The 19,361-nt window shown below is 41.3% G+C and overlaps 1 protein-coding gene across 1 annotated transcript; it reads left to right on the top strand.

Annotated features, from left to right (window-relative positions):
• Positions 1-2,972: 2,972 nt before the first annotated feature.
• On the top strand, positions 2,973-19,018 carry PWP1 (PWP1 homolog, endonuclein). The gene is made up of 15 exons (XM_033057866.2): positions 2,973-3,071; positions 3,153-3,211; positions 5,335-5,492; positions 5,928-6,013; positions 7,465-7,561; positions 9,084-9,194; positions 9,957-10,087; positions 10,648-10,721; positions 12,848-12,944; positions 13,907-13,968; positions 15,637-15,748; positions 17,059-17,149; positions 17,287-17,408; positions 17,843-17,948; positions 18,658-19,018. The coding sequence occupies exons 1-15, from the start codon at positions 3,006-3,008 to the stop codon at positions 18,771-18,773; spliced, it is 1,488 nt and encodes a 495-aa protein (XP_032913757.1). The 5' UTR covers positions 2,973-3,005; the 3' UTR covers positions 18,774-19,018.
• Positions 19,019-19,361: the final 343 nt, after the last annotated feature.

Below are 19,361 nucleotides of genomic sequence, written 5' to 3'. Positions count from 1 at the left end.
AATCTTTTCCTGGCCTTGTAATACCTTTCAGCTGTCATACTAGAGATGTTTATAGTGTCTCTGAGAGTTTTTCATGACTCAAGGTATATCAAGGTCTCTGCAGAGCGTTGGACACTAAAGCTCTTTAGGTTTTCCAGTAGTTATTGGAGAGCCTGCTGGAACCAACTACTTCAACATCACTTCATCAGCCAGCTCTCCTCTCTTCCAGCTGAGTTCATGTGAAGAAGAATACTCTGGGTGTTCTCTGGGCACCCTGACATGTCCCTTAAAATGAAGCTGAACCTTCCCTTTCAAGGAGTCATCGATTTTTTTTCCCACTGATCCCCTTTCTTTACCTGGTATATCCACTCCAGAGCAGAAGTTTGCTTTTATCCAACACTTGCATCCTCAGGTGACAAGCAGTAGGGATAGGTCAAATAGAGATCCAGAAACAGGAACAATGTTTTAGTGCTTTTCACTTCAGACAGGCAGAAGTTTCTGACACCAGAATCAGAGACTAAACTGAAAATGAAAATTGCTATTGTCAAATCTTCCCTTCCTTTATGGATGTTCATGGGGATGAAAAGAATCTCAGCTCTCTTCATCAGAGGTTAAGAAATGGGTCTAAGAGATTCAGGCCCTGCTGTGTCTGACCTCTGACTGGGGCCAGGGGAGTGGAGCTGAATCCTTTCAGGAGATTATTTTTAGGAAAAGGCCAAGGCCAGTCCAGAACAGGCTGTGTCATGAAAATGTCTGATGACAATTCTTTTATTTCCACAGGATCTGAGCTTGGTCCTCACACCCTTCTGGGACAGCCATTTGAGTCCTTGTCTCCTGTTACACATACCTTTCCTCATGGCTATTTTTTTGCATCTAGCAAAGATTCAGAGACTTCTATCAGCTGCACAGCCTCATTCAGCTCTTTGGGCTCATCCCAAAATTCCTCCAATGGTGGTAAATTCCATCCAAATGAAGAAATTAACATCTGCTTTATTTGCTAATCTTCCCATCTCTGTGGCTGAGCCATCTTTGGACATTGATACCAAGAAGACCATTTTTTATTGGTGTGTTATGTCCCATAAGTCATCCTGGGGGATTCCTTGTTGTGGGTGTGTGGCTCCCGTCTGCAGGGAGGTTCCTGCCTGCGGCACCCCGCTTTCAGACACATTTCTGTGATTATCAAGGCACTATGGAACACTGATAAATTTAACAGGATAGCCTGTCAGCACATTCCCAGCAAGTGTATTACAGAGAGAGGTAAGGTATTGGAATCACCCAGCATTTATGGACTGGGTCTCAGAAGAAAAATCATTACCACTAACTACAGTTCTCTAAGCTATAATCTCCATCGTGCACAATTGCTACTTATTTTCCTTCCTTGCTTCCTCCTTTTCCAGCTGTCTTTTCTTTGGTACTTCTGCTGTTGAGCTTCCCCACAGTGCTCTGCTATCTTGTGATTATGTACCCGGTGAAACAGAAGGCAGAGCTTGTGTGCCCCCCACCCCCCGAGTACGGCTCAGTGAAAACAATCCTGGCTCCACTTTGTTCTGCAAACCTCCACACTGTAAATGTATACATCTAACAAAAAAACCAAACCACCCCAATATCCAGGGACCACAGCCCCTGGAAACTAACTTGGCTTTCTTCCTCTTGGCTGCCTAACACTCCCCTCTGCCTGTCCTTTGAGAATAGCAGCCACTTTCACAAAACTTCCCTTGGAATCTGGAGGAAGGCTGAAGGTCAAACTGTGGCTGATTTATGCACGGGAGGACAAGAGGGATTTCTTGAGCATTGTTAAAAGATGGGCAGCAAAGCAAATACAGCACAGCATGCCAAAATGCAGCACTGCAGGTAGGATGAGGATGTCCATGCCACAGAAGGATCCAACTTCTGCCTTGGTATGTTTATGTCTGCATTAAGACAAAACACAGCATATTGGTGAAATGAAGGGGGAAGTGAAGTGGTAGTAATATTTTGTAGATTTTTATTTCTCTCTCACGCCAGAGAACCAGAGAAGAATCAGGATAAAAAATAATGAAAATGCCACAGTGGTGTGGATGGAATAACGAGGCCATTTAATCTGCCAAGCTGATAAAATGCTTCTTCCCCTTCCTCAGCTTCCCATCCCTGTACTTTGTGCTGAATTAAGATTCCAGTGATGGGAACAGAGGTGATTTCTGCATGTTGGTAAGAGAGTACCTTCCTGTACATTGCAGCTGGCATTTAATCCATTTCCTCGGATTTAATGAGTTAGCTCGTGTACGAGGGCACAAAGCAGCTGCTCCTGTGGAGACCCTCACAACTCCCTGCACCTCCCTGTTGCCATTGACTCTGTCCACTGGTTGTTTTCTTTGGATAAAATGCAGGGACCAGTAACAAAAAAGGGCCTTTCTAAACTTCTCATGTGGGTGGATTACCGCCGGGATGTGTCAGTGGAAGGGCAGGTCTCTCCCAGCGCGTGACCCAGTGTGGGGAGCGGAGTACTTGAATGTTGGGCTCGGTGATCTCAGAGGGTTTATTCCATTAATTCATCCCGGGATTGCGCACAAACCCCCGAGACGGAGCAGTCCCAGCGCCCACGGCCCCGCCCGCGCCGCCCGTGGCCCCGCCCGCGCCGCCCGTGGCCCCGCCCGCGCCGCCCGTGGCCCCGCCCGCGCCGCCCGTGGCCCCGCCCGCGCCGCCCGTGGCCCCGCCCGCGCCGCCCGTGGCCCCGCCCGCGCCGCCCGTGGCCCCGCCCGCGCCGCCCGTGGCCCCGCCCGCGCCGCCCGTGGCCCCGCCCGCGCCGCCCGTGGCCCCGCCCGCGCCGCCCGTGGCCCCGCCCGCGCCGCCCGTGGCCCCGCCCGCGCCGCCCGTGGCCCCGCCCCTCGGAGCACGCCCACCCCCCTGGCGGCGGCCCCGCCCCGCCGCGCGTGATGACGTCACGCCGCAGTCTCCTCCCCCTTTCCGCCCCGTCGCAGGCGGCCCCTCTCTCGTGACGTCACTGGGGCGCGCCGGCCGCTCGCACGTGTGGCCGTGGCGGTGCCGCCATGAGCTGCCCGGTGCCCTGCGCCGCCTGGGTGCGGCGCGGCGTGGCCAAGGAGACGCCCGACAAGGTGGGGCTGGGGCTGGGACCGCGCTGAGGGACCCCCGCCCGCCCCCGCCGCCGCCCTCACCCCTCTGTGTCCGCCCCGCAGGTGCAGCTCAGCGAGGAGGAGCTGAAGGGTCTCATCGAGGAGGCGCAGGACAGGCTGGGGTGAGCCGGGGCAGCGGGAGGGACTCGCCGCCACTGCCGGGCTCTGCAGCCCGGCGGGCACGGAGAGCCGGGGAGGGCGGCCCGGGGGTGCGGGGCCCGCCCGGAGAGCGGCAGCAGCCAGCACGAATTCCTCCTGGAGACACCATGCCAAGGCAGCCTGGCGGCCGGGAGGGCCGGCGGTCCGAGGGCGAGCGGAGGAACATCGGATGGAGTAGGTCGTGCTGCCGTCGTGGGCGGGAGCAGCGGCTGCGATCCCGGGTGGTTCCTCAGCTGCCACTGCGGGCGATCAGGCTGGACGGGCCTTGCGGGCCTGGCGCTCCCTGGAGCTCCTGGTCCCTGCTGAGAGAATTACGGCACTGGGTTTGTAATTCTGCTTTGAACAAACCGGGACGGGAGTCCCGGACTGACTGGGGAAAAGTGGTGCCAAGGGTGAGACAGGTCTGTTGGGCATGGTAGAGATCAGAGTGACGGGGTACTCACGCTTCGGTAAAAAAGGCAAAACATCACTCAGGACTGTATGATTCACAGTGTAACTGAGACACCACAGCTCTCCCCTCAGCACTGAGAGCTTGTAGTTGTGTAGTTGTGTTTTGTCGCTCTGCTTTTAAGGAAAACGTATTTACAAAAATAATGACAGAAGTGATGTATTCAGGAAACATAATCGATAGAAGAGAAGAAAGAAGTGTCTCTTTTTTGTCTAGAAAAAATGGAGGATTGATGTCTTAATACATTTTCTGGTCTTCTTCTGTTAGATCTGTTGATAGATTTAGGCTTCTGTGTGTTTCAGCTGTGTGGGGTGTGTGGTTGTGCCACAGTGTGTGCTGCTGAACAGATGCAACAGGCAGCAGAAAAAGTTTTTATAGTTGGATGAATATTATCCATCCCGTTTCAGCTGGCTGTATTGGTAAGCAGGTGTATCATCCCAGGATGTATTTTATTCTGTTTTTTCTGGTTTTGGTATTTAATGTTTCAGAATAATCTTAAAACATTTGGAAGATTCTCACGTAATGTTAATTTCTTAACTGATTCATGTTTCTGTTTTCTGTGGGGTTTCTTGTTTCCCTTTTCTGTGTGTAAACTTTCAGTTTTCTGAGTGATTTCCTTTCTCTTGCAATTTCAAAAGCATGGAAAGATTTGAGGTGCTGTTTTTTATGCATTCTGTACAACTTCAGGATGGAAGTTTGAAGACCATCTGAAACAGCTGATATATTTATAATTTGTTGTACTTTGTAGAATTTGTTGCAACACCTCACTTTTTTCCCTGTGCAAAGATCACAAATCAAACTTGGATTTAGTTATTTAATTATCTTGTTATTTGTCTCTAATTATGTTGTTAATGTGAAGTGTTTATTTTACTGAACAAATTGGTAAAATTAAATTTCTGATATTTAGTTTGGAAATTGTATCTGAGAACCACCTCAGTTCATTGTTGCTTGGGAATTTTGCATGCAGAAGGACAGAAATACAGTGTGTTGAGCAGGGATGAGTTTCTTTGGAGCATGCTCCACTGGGACACCTTGGGTGTCTCTCAACTTCTCAGCCAGTGTTTAGAGTGCATTTCCTTCTTCTGAATTCCTTGCCTGCAGAATTGATCCCACAAAGTTCTGAATTTTCTAGATGTTGCATAGTTTACACCATAAAAAGAATCTACAGTGTGACTTTACCTAATGAATTCTATGTTATTTTTACTTTGCTTAAGTATGGGAAGTATGAAGAAATTAGGTCTTAAAAAGCTTGAAATGTGAGAATTCTCATACATGACCGTGCCTCTGAGTCAGAAAAGAAAGGAAGGCATGACATGGACACATGTGAATGTACAGAAGTGAGGTTGAGAGTATAGTATCCACAAAAAACGAGTAAGAGAAAGGGACTTGGAAACACAGTTTGCCACATTTTGTCATGAAAACTTTCAAGGAAAAGCTTTCTCTGAAAGCCTGAGAATTATAGATGCCTTTTATTTTAGGAAAGGCTCTAGAAGGAGTGAATGGATTTCAAAATTGCTGGCGTAAAGATGTGAAAGCCATGTGAACAGCTGGGACTGTGTGCTGAAATCTCTCCAGCAGGCCCCTGGAAGTGTTTGATGTGTCTGCCACAGTTTCTCAGGGCTGTGTATTTTTCCACAGGGATGGTGCTGGTGGCAGTGATGAAGGCCAGACAGCAGGTGACACGAATGCACCCTTGCCTGGCAGCAGCACTAAGTCTTCCCAAAACAATGAAGAGATGTCTGATCATGAACTGGATGAATATGATTTGGACAATTACGATGAAGAGGGATACACGGGTAAGAAAAATGTGTGTCAGATGTGCAGTGTAAGTGAAGAACCTTTCCACTTATTGTTGTACTTAAGACTTTTATATCCTAAAGTTACACTTTGTTAAGTTTCAGATGCTGGAAATTCACAGTTTTAATGATTTGCTTGTTGCATCTTGGGAAGTCATTTAGTGAGGGGAACAGTTCAGTGTTGCCCTCGCTGACACTAGGACCAAGAGCATGTTGGAAAGTTGTCATTCTGGCTGCTGTAGTGCTGGAGCATAGCAGCAGAAGTTCCTGGAAGCACTAAGCAGTTTATCTTACCAAGGTACTTATTCTGGAACTTGGAAGGTCATTTAGCCCACTCCTGATATTTTGCTGTATAGGTAATATAGGTATTGGTACAGGAGTTTCTAACTACCTGTTACAGACATATATAAAAAGTGTTCTGGAATTCCCATTTAGGTGATTTAAAACTTGGAGACTCTTTGGCTACTCTGGCAGTATATGGGAGCAATGAAAATGATCCTTACATCACTCTGAAAACCACTGTGAGTACTTAAAGAATGTTAAATATCTTAACCAGCATAATGTTCAAAATTAGTTAAATTTTCTACTCTGCCTTGGGGCATGTAGGAGCTTGCAGTCCTTTTTTAAAGGTGTGCCCATTTTTTGATTGAATGGTGCTCTTTTAAAGTTGTTTTGTACAGTCACTTCTTTCTTTTGCATTTAAGTAGGAGGTTAAGGTGAACTGACTCCTTATTTAAACCATGTACTTCTGTGCATGGAGTGGTTTTTCACCTGCCTAGTAGGACACAGAAAATACTTGAAATAACAAGTCTCATGCCACTAGTGGCCAAAATTAGAAAATTTCACAGATTACAGGACTCTTGCACATTCCACCAGTTTGTGTAAGAAGTCAGGCTGAGGTGGACTCAGGCAATGTATCTGATGTTTATATATATCAATGTTCTGTATATATATATATATGAAAATATAAATAATACTTTCCCATTGGCTGCTTATGCCTGTATTAGTTTCCACTATCTGGTGGGGCACATCTTTGCAGAAGCTGGGTTTGTAGATATACAAAAAATGAACACCTTTTTCTCAAGCTCTTCTTCCTATGCTCAAGTTCTTTCCCAAATCTTGTAAGTTCTTCAGTGTGCATTTTCTGTTGTCATTTGGTATTTACTGCTAGAACTGTTGAAGACTAAGTAGTATGTAACCTTAAGTTGATTCAAATGATTGCAAGACTTGATAGAATTCAAATACTGAAGTATGCTTGAAGTGAATTAAAAGCTTGCAATGAGAAGTCCAAAAAGTCTTGTATGTGTTGAAGATAGGAAGGATGGTACTCTGTGAAATATTATTCACTTCTGTACAGCTCTTAATTTTTCACAACAATAATTCCCAAATTCCTTCCATTCCTCAGTAACAATGAAAATCAGATGAGAGGTTACATCTCTTCTGGTACAGCTGAATGCCTGGTAGTGCTGTAGGCAGTACTTTTTGGGAAATATTTTCCAGGAAGTAGACAGTGGAATTATTTCCTGGATGTGAGGAGCATCTGCAGCACTGTTATTGGGTAAAATGCTCTTATGTTATGTAAGTGGTCAAGACATAGGAGAACAAAGGAAATCACCTTTGTTTGTGGACTCCTGGTGGTGATTTTCTTTTCAGTAATCAGCTGCATCAGGATAGCCTTGAATTATGGTTTCATATTTGATAATTAAACACCTCTACAAACCCACCTAGGTTCACAGAGAAGTCCATCAATCTAATTTAATGACTGTTCACTATCCCCGGGATCAAGTCTGGTTGTTGCTTTTCTCTGTGTAGCACCATAACATGGTTTTAGGTGGGTGGACATTAGGGTGTTTGATTTTGAATATTTTCAGTTGTGGGTCAAAATTGCTGATTCCAGCTTTTGAACATGTGTAGTTTCATGCTTTTATGTGCTTTGCTTAATTGCTCTTGTCCTCTCCTTTTTGCTATTTAGGAGCAATATGAACAGGAGGACTTTTTGATTAAACCCAGTGACAATCTTGTCCTTTGTGGCAGAGTTGATAAAGACTGCTGTAGTTTGGAGGTCCATGGTGAGTAAAACAGAATTTGTTCTTTACAGTGAACAGAGGGAATGTCTTGCCTAGCATGTGCCATGTGACTGTGTTGAAGAGGCAGTGGGTTGGTTTTGGGAAGGATTTTTCTCCCCTTCTGTCTTGTGTTTTGTCTTTTTCCATGTCATGGTGCTTGAGCTACTTTTTAGGGCTAGAGTGTTTCCTGTGGAGTTATTGTTATTTAGAGGATAGCTTGCCTCTTTCAGGCTGTATAGCCATTCCTTTCCTTACTTCATTTCTTAAAATTTTTAGAAAATTTTATGGCATTTTTATACTCTTCATTCCAGTCTAATTTTCCATGTCCTGCAAGTATCCTCTAGTGGTTTTTTTGTTTTGTTTTGTTTATCTTCAGTTTATCTTTAGATTTTTCCTTACTTCTTTAAGTGGGCTTTCCACTGCTAGGATTAGAAGAACCAGCACCATCATGGTTTAGAGGAGATAATCCTTAATAGGGCCTGAATAGTGCTTGTTCTAGAAATAGGTTTAATTTTGCTGTGTAAAAGATTTTTCTGTTGTAGCCATGAATACTACTGAACATGCTGAAATCATCATCTTTGCTTACTGTGGTTCTTCTTGGGAATGTTTCTGGCTACTTGTGCTGTGGTCCATGTTTCTGTAGGCAAAGTATTTCATTTTAAGCAACCCACATGACCAAAATGTGTGAGAGCTTCTCTTCAGATACCAGCATGTGGCATTTTCTGTGCCTGGAGGTGCTTACAAATTATATTAACTGTAAATTTATACCCAATATAAACTTAAAAACAATAGCAAAGGCTTCTGCAGTTTCTAAAATTAGGTAACCTTGTCTTAGTTGACTACTAAAATAACTTAGGTAACTGGACACTTTAGTTAGTATCTGAACATCTGTCACATGCACTTAAAAGTGGCACTGTGATTCTCTGTGTGTGATAAGATGTTATTAAAATAATTACTGGGTTTTCTTTGCTGTCCAATTGGTAAGTTATTTTATTGTAAGGAGAAAAATAGCTGGCTACAGGGAATTTGTGTTTAGTATACGGCTGCTTTACCGAAACTTTTCCTGTATCTCAGTTACCATCTGATAAAGGTAACTCCTTCTGACTTCTTTACCTTCCTCTGGTTTGTCTTTCTACCTTCATTTCCCTTTCAACTTCATCTGGAATAATTTTTTTTAAATTGCTAATCCTGTAAAATGAATGTATCCAAAGGTAGGAAGTGCTGGATATGGAGCGTATATTATGAAGAGATCTTACAAACAAAGTAAAAGTATCGAACCTTGACTGAACTTGTCACTTCTTTATCTAAAATACACAGGAGAGTGTTTATTTTATGTAATTCTGTGAGGTACAACATTTGTAGAGGGTCTGGCCTCTATAGTAAAACTCTGAAGTCTCTGTGAATTTACCTTCTACATTTCTTTGAGAATTTTTTTTGCCACAACTGCCTTTTGTAGAAGTGATCTGTTCATGTTGTTTGCTTTCCCTCTTCACTGATGTCTTGCATAACTTTAATTATTTTTCAGTTTATAATCATGAAGAGGACTCATTTTATGTACATCATGACATTATCTTGCCTGCTTACCCTCTGAGTCTGGAGTGGTTGAATTTTGATCCTAGTCCAGATGAATCAACAGGTAAATTACAAAGGATACTCTCAGTGTCCAGTTAAAGAATTTTTGCTTGAAAAGCATGTAAATGTAGTGTTGCCACTAAATAATTTCTTCCTGCAGTACAAAGAAATGAAATCAATGTAATATCAAGATAATACTGACTTGAGATAACCAAGATGTCAATGTCAGGTATTTTTGCTTGCTGATACAGTTATCATAGTGATGCTGCTGTAACAAATGAATTTACTAAAATACTGATTTTATTACAAACAATTAAGTTATTGTCAGCAGACCAGAGCAGTCTCTAAAATCTTTATTTTCTGTTTGCAAATGAAAGGTTGCTTTTGTTCAATCTCTATGTCCAATGCAATTAATTCAATTTAAACCACAGCAAAATTTTTATATATTTATATATTTTTTTAATATATTTTGTATATGTTTTTATATATTTTATAACATTTTTCCTGTCTCTCAGATTTTTTTTTCTTCCATAGTACAGGGGATGTGATTTGTTTTTTCTTTCAAAGACTAACAAAACATGCAACTTCATACAGCTTGTTTGAACAGTTAGTTGTACTGAAGGGGAAGGAGAGGAAGTAAATTTTTTTCTGGCAACATCTACTGTAAGCTGATATTTTTAAATTGTTCCTTGCCAGTTATAAAGATAAATATGTTCAAATAGAAGATTAAGTTTTACTTAACCAAAGAAATAAGGAACAGCTGGATTGCCAAATACACTGTTTCATAACTAAATAAATGTGGTTGCATTTGGTTTTTTGTCTATAGGAAATTATGTTGCAGTGGGTAACATGACCCCAGTCATTGACATTTGGGACCTTGATGTAGTAGAATCTTTGGAACCAGTCTTTTCTCTTGGAGGCAAGAAAGAGAAAAAGAAGAAAAAGAAAGGAAAGAAAGTAAGTGTTGCAAAATGGTATACCTGGTTGTATTGAGGAAATTTAGAGCAGGGATAATACCTTCTTTTGCCCCCCTTACAATATTTGAAATGCTAATTGTTCTCTAAATAACTAAAGCCTGGAATTAAGAGCAGAACGGGAATGGGGTTATGTCCCAGTAAACTTTGAATCTTAAGTATTAAAAATTGGAAGTTGCAGGAACTGGCAGTTACAAGGACCCAAAGCTCAGTTAATTGGGAGGAGAGAGAGGACACTGCCAGGAGTGTTTAGGAGGAAGCTGAAGAAGTTGCACATTAGCTAGAAATAATGAGGTTTCTTTTACTAGCCTGAAGGGAATAACCAGTTCTGTAATCCCAGCAGCTGGAGCAATCTGCGATCTGGGGTAGGAGGCAGGGTGCAGGTGGTGCAGAGACAGTTCTCTCAAAAGCTGTATTGCAGCAAGTGAGAGTAATTTAATGTGAAGTTGTTTGTGAAGGCTTTAGGGAATTCATACTAATGTGGAGTAATGCTTGATTTGCATTGAAGCTGTAATTTTCTGTTTATGTCGTGTGTGTACACAGAGTTTATCTTCAGAAGGGACAGTGGAAGGACATACTGATGCTGTGCTTGATCTTTCATGGAATAAACAAAGCAGGTAAAAGAATACTTAAATAACAATGGGTGTTAGAAAATTGCAGTCTTAATTAGGCATACAGTTTTCACACAAAATCCAGAAACTTGAAAGCACTGCTGAAATGGATGAGTTCTTAAAAATACACTCCTATATTTTTCCTTTTTTAACTAGAGCTCTTGATTTTTAATTTTTTTTTAAATACTTTTATACTGCTGCAGATCACTTTTGATTTGCAGGTTGTCCAGATGAAGGCAGGACAAAGGTGGCTGTGAGCCATTTGATAAATTGTCTACATTTCACTTGTTCAAACTGAAGAAGAAGGGCTGCCCTGAACTATGCTGACTTGCCAGTGGCCTAAACCACCATTTCAACAGAGACAAGTAGATGTATAGAAGAAAGTCCTTGCTATTCTGTTTTGGTTTTTTTTTTTTCCCCTTCTGGCTTCTGCCCCAAAGCTGTGAACAGGAAAGAGAGTGTAAAAGCCCTAATAGCTCAGTTATAGAAATGTCTCTGGCCTCTAGGCAGAGAAAATTCCCTGTTGCCTGAATGAACCTGAAATAAAGTGCTGCTATTGAAACAACACAAAGCTGGCTCATGTTGGGGCAGAGGTCAAGGACAATATGCTGACTGAAGTAAAGATGCTGCTGGCTTTTTATCACTTAGGTGGTTGTTAACAGTTCTTCTGTCAGAGGATCCTCAGCAGGGGTCTTGAAACTGCTTCAGTCAGACACAGCCTGATTTTTTTTTTTTAATTTTATTTTTCTGCTGTCATAAATGCCTCTGTGTTTGAAGATGTACACAGACAACTCTGCACATTCTGATGAGCAGGTGTGAGCCATCACTTATACTGCTTTCTTATCTAGATACTGATGAAGAAAACACCCACATAGACCTCAGTAAATGTATATAGACTGCACTCTTAATTTACAGTCTGTTATTCTTAAATTACACACATATGTCCAGTGTGACAATGGTTAGTCCATCACTCTTACAGAAGAGGCGCTTTCGTGTATCTAGGAATGGTCTGGTGGTAATATAGACAAGGATTAAAAATATTATGGCTTCATTAGTTAAGTCTGAAATGCATAATTTTGTAATGTGCTGAGTTACAAATTAATTTATACTGGTAGGTCTTTCAGGAAATAAAACCAGCCCTGAAGTGGGCAGCTTATGGACAAAACAAGGAACTCCTTGAAGCAGCTAATATAAAAAATGTTTTATTGTTGTTTCTTTCTTTTAAGCAAGGCATGTTGTGACAGCTCTCTACAAATAACTTTCTGCCTGTAGGTCATGGTGGTGTTACTGTAAAATGTTCTTATACAGCCTTCACTATGCATTTTCTTAACTTTCCCTTGTAACATTGCTTGGGAAAACAGCATTTCCAGGAGAATGTTAACTCTTTCAATCAGAAACACTTGGTTAATATAAAAAGGGGAGAGGGAACAGTTTCAATCAGAAACAACATGTTGAGGTAATAAATCTAATTTTAAGAGCAATGAAGCAGTTAAAGAAGTTGTAGTGAGCATGTGACAGGGATTTGGGAGTGTTTTGATTTGTTTTTTCTGATCAAACTTTTAAGCTGTTTTTGTTGCTCTTAACACAATTGGCCAAATTTAAGTTGAAATGTGGGGTCTGTAACTGAAATTTTAGTGGTTACTTTCAGCAGTCTACAAGGGTATAGTGTTATGTCTTCAGTGGGTGTATAAACAGATATTAGAGAGCAAAGTATTTCACAAACACGTTTGTCAGGCTCATGGTTGCATGCATATGCAAACAGAATGATGTAGCATAAGTAATGTTTAAAAATGCTATTCAATGTCAAAGGAAAATGTGCTTTAGAGCCCTTATTACTTTTTTTGTTTGAGAAATCTGAGTAAATGGTGTTGCAGGTAATGTCAGGGGAAATAGAAGCAGAACTGTCATTGTTATAAGTGTTCTACGAACGTAATGTAATATAGCCTATTTATAATTTTTACTTATAACTTAATTACCTTCAGGGAGTTATCCTTTAGGCTTGAGAGGAATAATCTATAGACAGCAGTGTACTTGTTCTCAGAATTGGGCTCTGTGTGTATTCTGGATTTTTACCATTATTTGTTTGTGTCTGTGTAAAGAGTTTTAACACTGATTTTTTGATCCATTATCAGGAATGTTTTAGCAAGTGCCTCTGCTGACAACACAGTGATTTTGTGGGACATGGCTGTGGGTAAGCCAGCAGCCAGCCTGACACTGCATACAGACAAGGTATGGAATAATTGCTGTGTTTTTTCCGCTGTAGAATACAGAGAAAAATGTAACTGCAGTTTTTCATTTGCTACAGAACAACAATTCTCTAATTTTCTAACATTTGTGCAGAATTGTTAAATTTATGAATTAGTTGCTTTTGCTCACAGCACTGTATTTGCTTTTAAAAATGTTACTTACCTTTTGGAAATTTAATAAAGATTTGTAAGTTTTAAAATATCTCTTGTGAATTGACCTAATGGTGGGGAATATAATAGTGCTGGTATAAGCTACAAAAATAGATGTCTGAACATAGGTCAAACTGTAATTCTTAAGGGAACAATGAGTGTCAGTTACAGTTTGTTCTAGGTGAAAGGGTTTAAAATAAATGATGGTAAAACACCATAGTGATGGGTACTTCAGAAATGAATTAATCTCATAGTAATTAAAATGTGAAAGCTAGTTATTAATAGCTGTAACCTTATTTTGCTGCTAACAAAGTCACTGCCCTTGACAAACTCCTGATTTTCATTTTATGCTAACATCTGCTTTTTTTCCCCAAACTGGAAGCAGATATTCTTTTACCTCCAGTTTTTGGGGTTTTTTTTGGGGGGGTTTTTTGGGTTTTTTTGTTTTGGTTTTTTGTTGTTGGTGGTGTCTTTTTGGTTTTTTGGGGTTTTTTTTCTGGTTGGTTGTTTTGTTGTTTTGTTTTTCTTTTGTAATTAACATCTAGGGCAGAAGGGGGATGTGGGGTTCTGTTCAATCAATATATATTGGAAAATACCTTGTTTTCTTTAGGTGGGGGTTTTTGAAGTAATGTGCATCTCTTGTGCTGTTTTTTGAGCAATCTGAGTATCAATAAGCTTAATTTTTTTTTTGCTTTTTGGGGGTGGACTGTGTGCTGGCATGGAGTTGGGATGGTTGTGCTTTGTTCCAAGAAAGTTCCTGTATATGTGTGTTACATAAAATCTTCCATTATCTAGGTGCAGACATTGCAGTTTCATCCGTTTGAAACTCAGACCCTCGTTTCTGGATCATTTGATAAGTATGTCAGGGTAATGTTTCACATATTGTACCTGGAGAGGGGATTCCTATGCAATTCAGCCTTGTGTTTTCTTTCTTTTGTTTTATAACTGTGCCAATTTGAATAATGCTGCTATTTTTTTCCATCAAGGAATCCAGGTTTGCGTATGGCCAGGATGTAGTTTTCCTTACCTCTTTTTCAGGGATAACAAATGCTTTAACCATCTGGACTGACATTTTCTGTGCCAGGTGTCTGCCTGTTCCAAACCAAATTTGTTTCTTAATTTGGCCTTATGGCATTTTCTTCATTGGGAATGTGTCACTGTTTATTCCTTTGAAAATTTGCCCAGGTTTTGCCAGCCAATAAGGCCAGGGTGGAGGCACAAGGGACTTCAAAATCCCAGTTCTCTCCCTCCAGCCTCTATAGGCACAGCCAAAGTGTAATGGCCTGTCTCCTGTGATTGCAGCCTGGAGATGCTGGGAAATGGTTTGTGTCTGCACACTTGGACTACTCTGTAGCTGCCAGTTCTTTTAAGTCCTGCCAGCCAAAAAACTCTGTCTCTGTTCTCCCATCTCAATGGGGTAACTTTTAAATTTTGTTTAGCACCATGATTTTCTTACATTGATTTTTTTATTCTGTTTTTAAGACTTTGTCCTCATGTTAAAATATTTTATAGACTTACAATCTTTAGCCAAGCCTTCAAGTTCTCTGGCTTCTGTTGTGTTCTTGCTGCATCTGCTGAGATATTGGAGGAGAACTTTTTGCTGTTGTTAGGAAGCTCCTTCTCTCTTTTCCCTCCCTCTCAACTTCCTTCGATAAAAGGAAGCATTAAGTCCGAGCAGTGGCCAGCTGCTGATCCCTTTTTAGCTGCTCCTTTGGTACCATGGACACTTCTAAATCACTGTGCTATTCACAAACAAACTGCTCTTGTGGATTTTTCCTACAAGGCCTTGCAGGACCACAGGCAATTCAGTAAGCACTGGGAGATGCCTTCATAGCCTGAAAATCACTGTTAAAGAAACTGTCGTGTGTAAAATGCCTGGTAAAAGACTGGAAACCTACCTCACACATGACATGACCACTCCTCCCTTGCATTTGCATCCAGGAGCCTTTTGAGTTGGGACAGATTCTGCAGCCACTCAGCTGATCACATGCCTGTAAAGAATTCCAGAGGACCCACTAATTGCCATCCAGTCTTCCTCCTTTGTGGAGTAGTGTTTCTCTAACTATTTGTTGTTAAGATGGTTGAATTTTTAGAATTTTTTTTTATTAAACATATTTGAAAATGTACGCATACGTATGACAAAATGATTTCCTAATTAGTGCATCATTACTTGACTTTACGGAAGTCTGTTCATAATTAAGTTATATATTTGCATAATTATGGTCTGCTATGTGATAAGTATCTTATGTATTGAGTAAATTCAAGCTCTGCTTAGTTGCAGTAGAGTGGCTGTTGGTAACCAAGGTGAAACTTTGAAGCACATGGAAAAATCTTGTGCTTATCTGCAAGATTTTAATCTGTTACTGAATTAGAAGATAAATAGTGAAGTTGTTTCCATTTAATTTTTTAATTATAGTTTACATGGAGCTTCTGTAGATGTCTATGGGAAAGCAAGCTATGTCATGAAATGTTCTGCCTGGATTTTTTAAAATAATTTTATTTCCGGTCCCTTTGTCCTCCCCCAGATCAGCAGTGCTGTATGACTGCAGAAACCCCCAGGACAGCCATCGAGTGTGGCGGTTTAGTGGTCAGGTTGAGAGAGTGATTTGGAATCATTTTTCACCTTGCCATTTCTTGGTGAGTAAGGCTTTTCTGTTCTGGTTGGTTGTAGCCATGTCATTTAACCTGTATTTAGTGTTCATGTTTCTGAATCAGAGTGGAGCTGATGGACATTTGGATGGTTTGTGCTATTCATTATAAAAATGCGGTCTGGGGGAGGATGTTCTTAGGTAGTTTTTTCAATAAGTATCTCTAGACCAGCTACTTATTTGGTATCCTCACTGTGAGAGTACAAAAGCTATTGATGCTGGTGCTTTTCTCTCCAGAGGTGGCAATCTTAGTCACGTCGTTGCAGTGTTCAGTGGCTGGGATATATTTTCCTTTGCACAGTTGCTGTTGTTTCATGCCGTGAAACCACTGCACCTGAGAAATAGCCGATTGGAGTGAAGATCCTGAATATTAATTCAGTGTTTCAGCGCTAGAGGGCACTGTCCTCCTGGCTGGTATGGAGTGATCCCCTCCTTCAGGTTGGAAAGGTCCTCTGAGATCGAGTTTTAATGTTAAGCCAGCACTGCCAAGTCCACCACTAAACCATGTCCATAAGTGCCTCATCGACATGGCTTTTAAATACCTCCAGGGGTGATGATTCCACCACTTCCCTGGACAGCCTATTCCAGTGTTTGACAACCATTTTAGTAAAGACATTTTTGCTGATGTCCAATCTAAACCACACCTGATGTAACTTGAGGCCATTTCTGTTTTGTTGCTTATTACCTGGGAGAAGAGACCAATAGCCACCTAGAGTATAAAGGGTAAATATCTTGGTATTGTTGAGTTTTAATAATAAAACTTTGCAACAGAATTTAAAAAAAAAATCTTCCCTGTTATCTCAATGGCTGTCTAGTTCTCTCTTGCTTTGTGTATACATTGAACAGAAGCAGCTGCTCAGCTCTGTTGGGTTTATGATGTGCATCTCTCCAGGTGTAATCACATTTAGTTTTGCAGAGGACTACTGTGCACCCACTGCTGGCTCCAAAAGCTTTGAGCTGTGACAGTCAAGAGTCTGAAGATTCTGCATTTCATTGCCTGACCTGAGGGTCAAACTTAGTGGGGCAACTCTTTTCAAAATGTGCTTTAAGAAATTTGCATGGGGTTAAGACTCCCATGTCATCCGTGCAGCATAACTGAGATTCATAGAATAGCTCAGGCATGAGCTGGGTGGAGCCTGACTTGGGGTGCAGGCCTGAGAACAGTGTAACATGTCCTAGGGAGAAGCAGTGTCTGCCTCAGATCAGAGGGGTTAACCAGAGGGTGGGTGTTACTTCACTGGAAGTTTTTCCCCCAGATGAGTGACTGTGGCTGTTTTTTGAATGCTGTGGTTTCCTTAGGCAAGCACAGATGATGGCTTTGTGTACTGTCTGGATGCTCGTGCTGAAAAGCCCCTGTTTACTCTGAAAGCTCATGATGAAGAGGTGTCAGGTAAGTTGCCTATGTGTCCTTTTGTGTTCTGTTCGTCCCTTGTGGGCGAGGCACATCACCACTTTAAAATGTATCCTCATCTCTGGGAAATGGGGATTGCCTTTTGCTCTCACACTGCTGCGCTCTTCATCTTCCAGGGCTACAACTAAGCAGTCAGATCAAAGGGTGCCTTGTGACATCATCTGCTGACAAATACGTGAAAATTTGGGATATCCTGGGAGACAGACCAAGTTTAGTCCATTCCAGGGATATGAAAATGGTATAGTAATATTTATTTCTTGATTCTAATTAGTTTTATATATAAACTCTGTCTGCTTATTCTTTCTAGTTTGAATCTTGTTTTACCTGAGGTCTCACAGGGAAGAAAATAGTAACATATTCTGGATAAATCATTCTCATCACAGTGCAATATTCCACATGGAATTGGCAGACTGCTTCAAAGCTTCAGACCCAAATTCCAGATAAAATGTTCTGAGTAGAACTATGGGTACTCCAGCTTGCATCTGCTACATTCAAGACAAAGATGTGCTTGACTGTTTATAATTAGCAGCTCTTGACTTTCATTTTATGTCTTTATAAAAGAAGTTTCAGAAACTTAATTGCATCTGTTAAAACTTGCTTGGTGGAACTGTTTTCAGATGACAAATTCATTTTAAGATTAAAAAAAAAATTCTCTTTCTCCCACCCTGCCAGGGAGTTCTGTTCTGTGCAGCTTGCTGCCCTGACTTCCCGTTTGTCTTTGCCTTTGGAGGAGAGCGGGATGGGCTGCGTGTTTGGGATATAAGCAAGATCTCTGCAGGTAATGTCCTCATTTCTTTGACTGTGATGGTTCTCCCCTTCTTGCAGGGTGTATTTGTATTCAGTAATGTATTGCGACTCTGACAGAAGACCATAGGTTAGTATTTTTAAATATTCCCAAGACTGCATGTGTGGTCAATTTTCAGCTTCAAAAAACGTGGTGTTCTTCTCTGAATTGGAGAACAGCTTTACACTATTTATTTTCTTGCAGCTGAAGTGTAAGACATTTTTGTTATAATACCTATGTTTTGTTTCTTTCCTGATGTGATTTGATATCACATTTTTGGGTACTTACGGGAAAAATGAGGACTGGTTTTGATCAGTTGTAACTACCTGTAACTAAACAGCTTGATTTTTTTGGAGAAGGCTTTTAAGAGCCTGTTGGGAACCAGAGACTAAAACCAGAAATCAGTTATTTAAACTTAATTATGTGCTCTTCAGACCTCATCAGTTTTATAGTAGTTAGGTACAGGAATTATGCAGAGGAATTCTCTAGATGCTCTGGAGGAAAAACAACAGGACTTGTAATTGAAATATCATATGCAGGCAGTTATTCTGACCTTTAGCTTCACCTCTGTACTTGGTAAGGGGAAGAGCTCTGAAACCACAGCAGGTTAGGATTTCCATTCCATGGTGCTCACCAGGCTGTCCCTGCTGTACTCTTTCCTCTGGGTCAGTAAGGTGTAAGCAATTCCCTGTTTGTGTTGCAGTGAATGAAGTTTTTGGAAACAGAGAGAGGCTCATCCTGGCTAGTGCCAACTCTGTGGCTTCCAGCTCCACAGCCAGCAGTAGCAGCAATGATTTGGAGACAGCAATGGAATCATGATGGACCAAACATCAAAGAATCAAACTAATAATGGGACTACAACTAATGTGCGTTCTGCAAATGCCCCTGTTTGGTGAGAGCTCGTGGAAAGGACTCTGGTGTCTTGCAGTCTGCGGGCTTCTTCATCTCAAAGAAAGGTGGTGGTCTGGTTAAGCTCTAAGCTCCAGCCTCTGTCACCAGCTCTGAAAGACTGAATCACTCACTTTAGCCTGAGATAATGATCCCTGAAACAGGGGCTGCCATATGTAAAGCTGATACATAAAATGGAACAGTCACTAGAAAAGCATTCTGTGACTACAGAAGTTTGTTGAATATTGCAGAGACAGTTTATATTCTGAGGACATAAGGAAAAATATTTCACACAATAGTTGTGTAATAAATAAACAAAAGATGAACTGAATTAAATTACAAGTGTAAATAGATAATTTATCCTTAATTCGGGGCTGGGTTTACAGATTTTAAAGTATCTTCCATCTACCTTTTTTAATGTTAAGAATAGTACTCAGGCAATAAATTGGAGTCTGCAAGCAGAATTCTAGAATGTATTTCTAACACTGATATCACCAATATTAAAGCAGAGTAACCAGC

Source organism: Catharus ustulatus, chromosome 4 (genome assembly GCF_009819885.2).
Source record: "Catharus ustulatus isolate bCatUst1 chromosome 4, bCatUst1.pri.v2, whole genome shotgun sequence".
Lineage (NCBI taxonomy): Eukaryota > Metazoa > Chordata > Aves > Passeriformes > Turdidae > Catharus > Catharus ustulatus.
The sequence above is the reverse complement of the archived record's forward strand: the minus strand, read 5'-3'. Positions and strand labels throughout refer to the sequence as shown.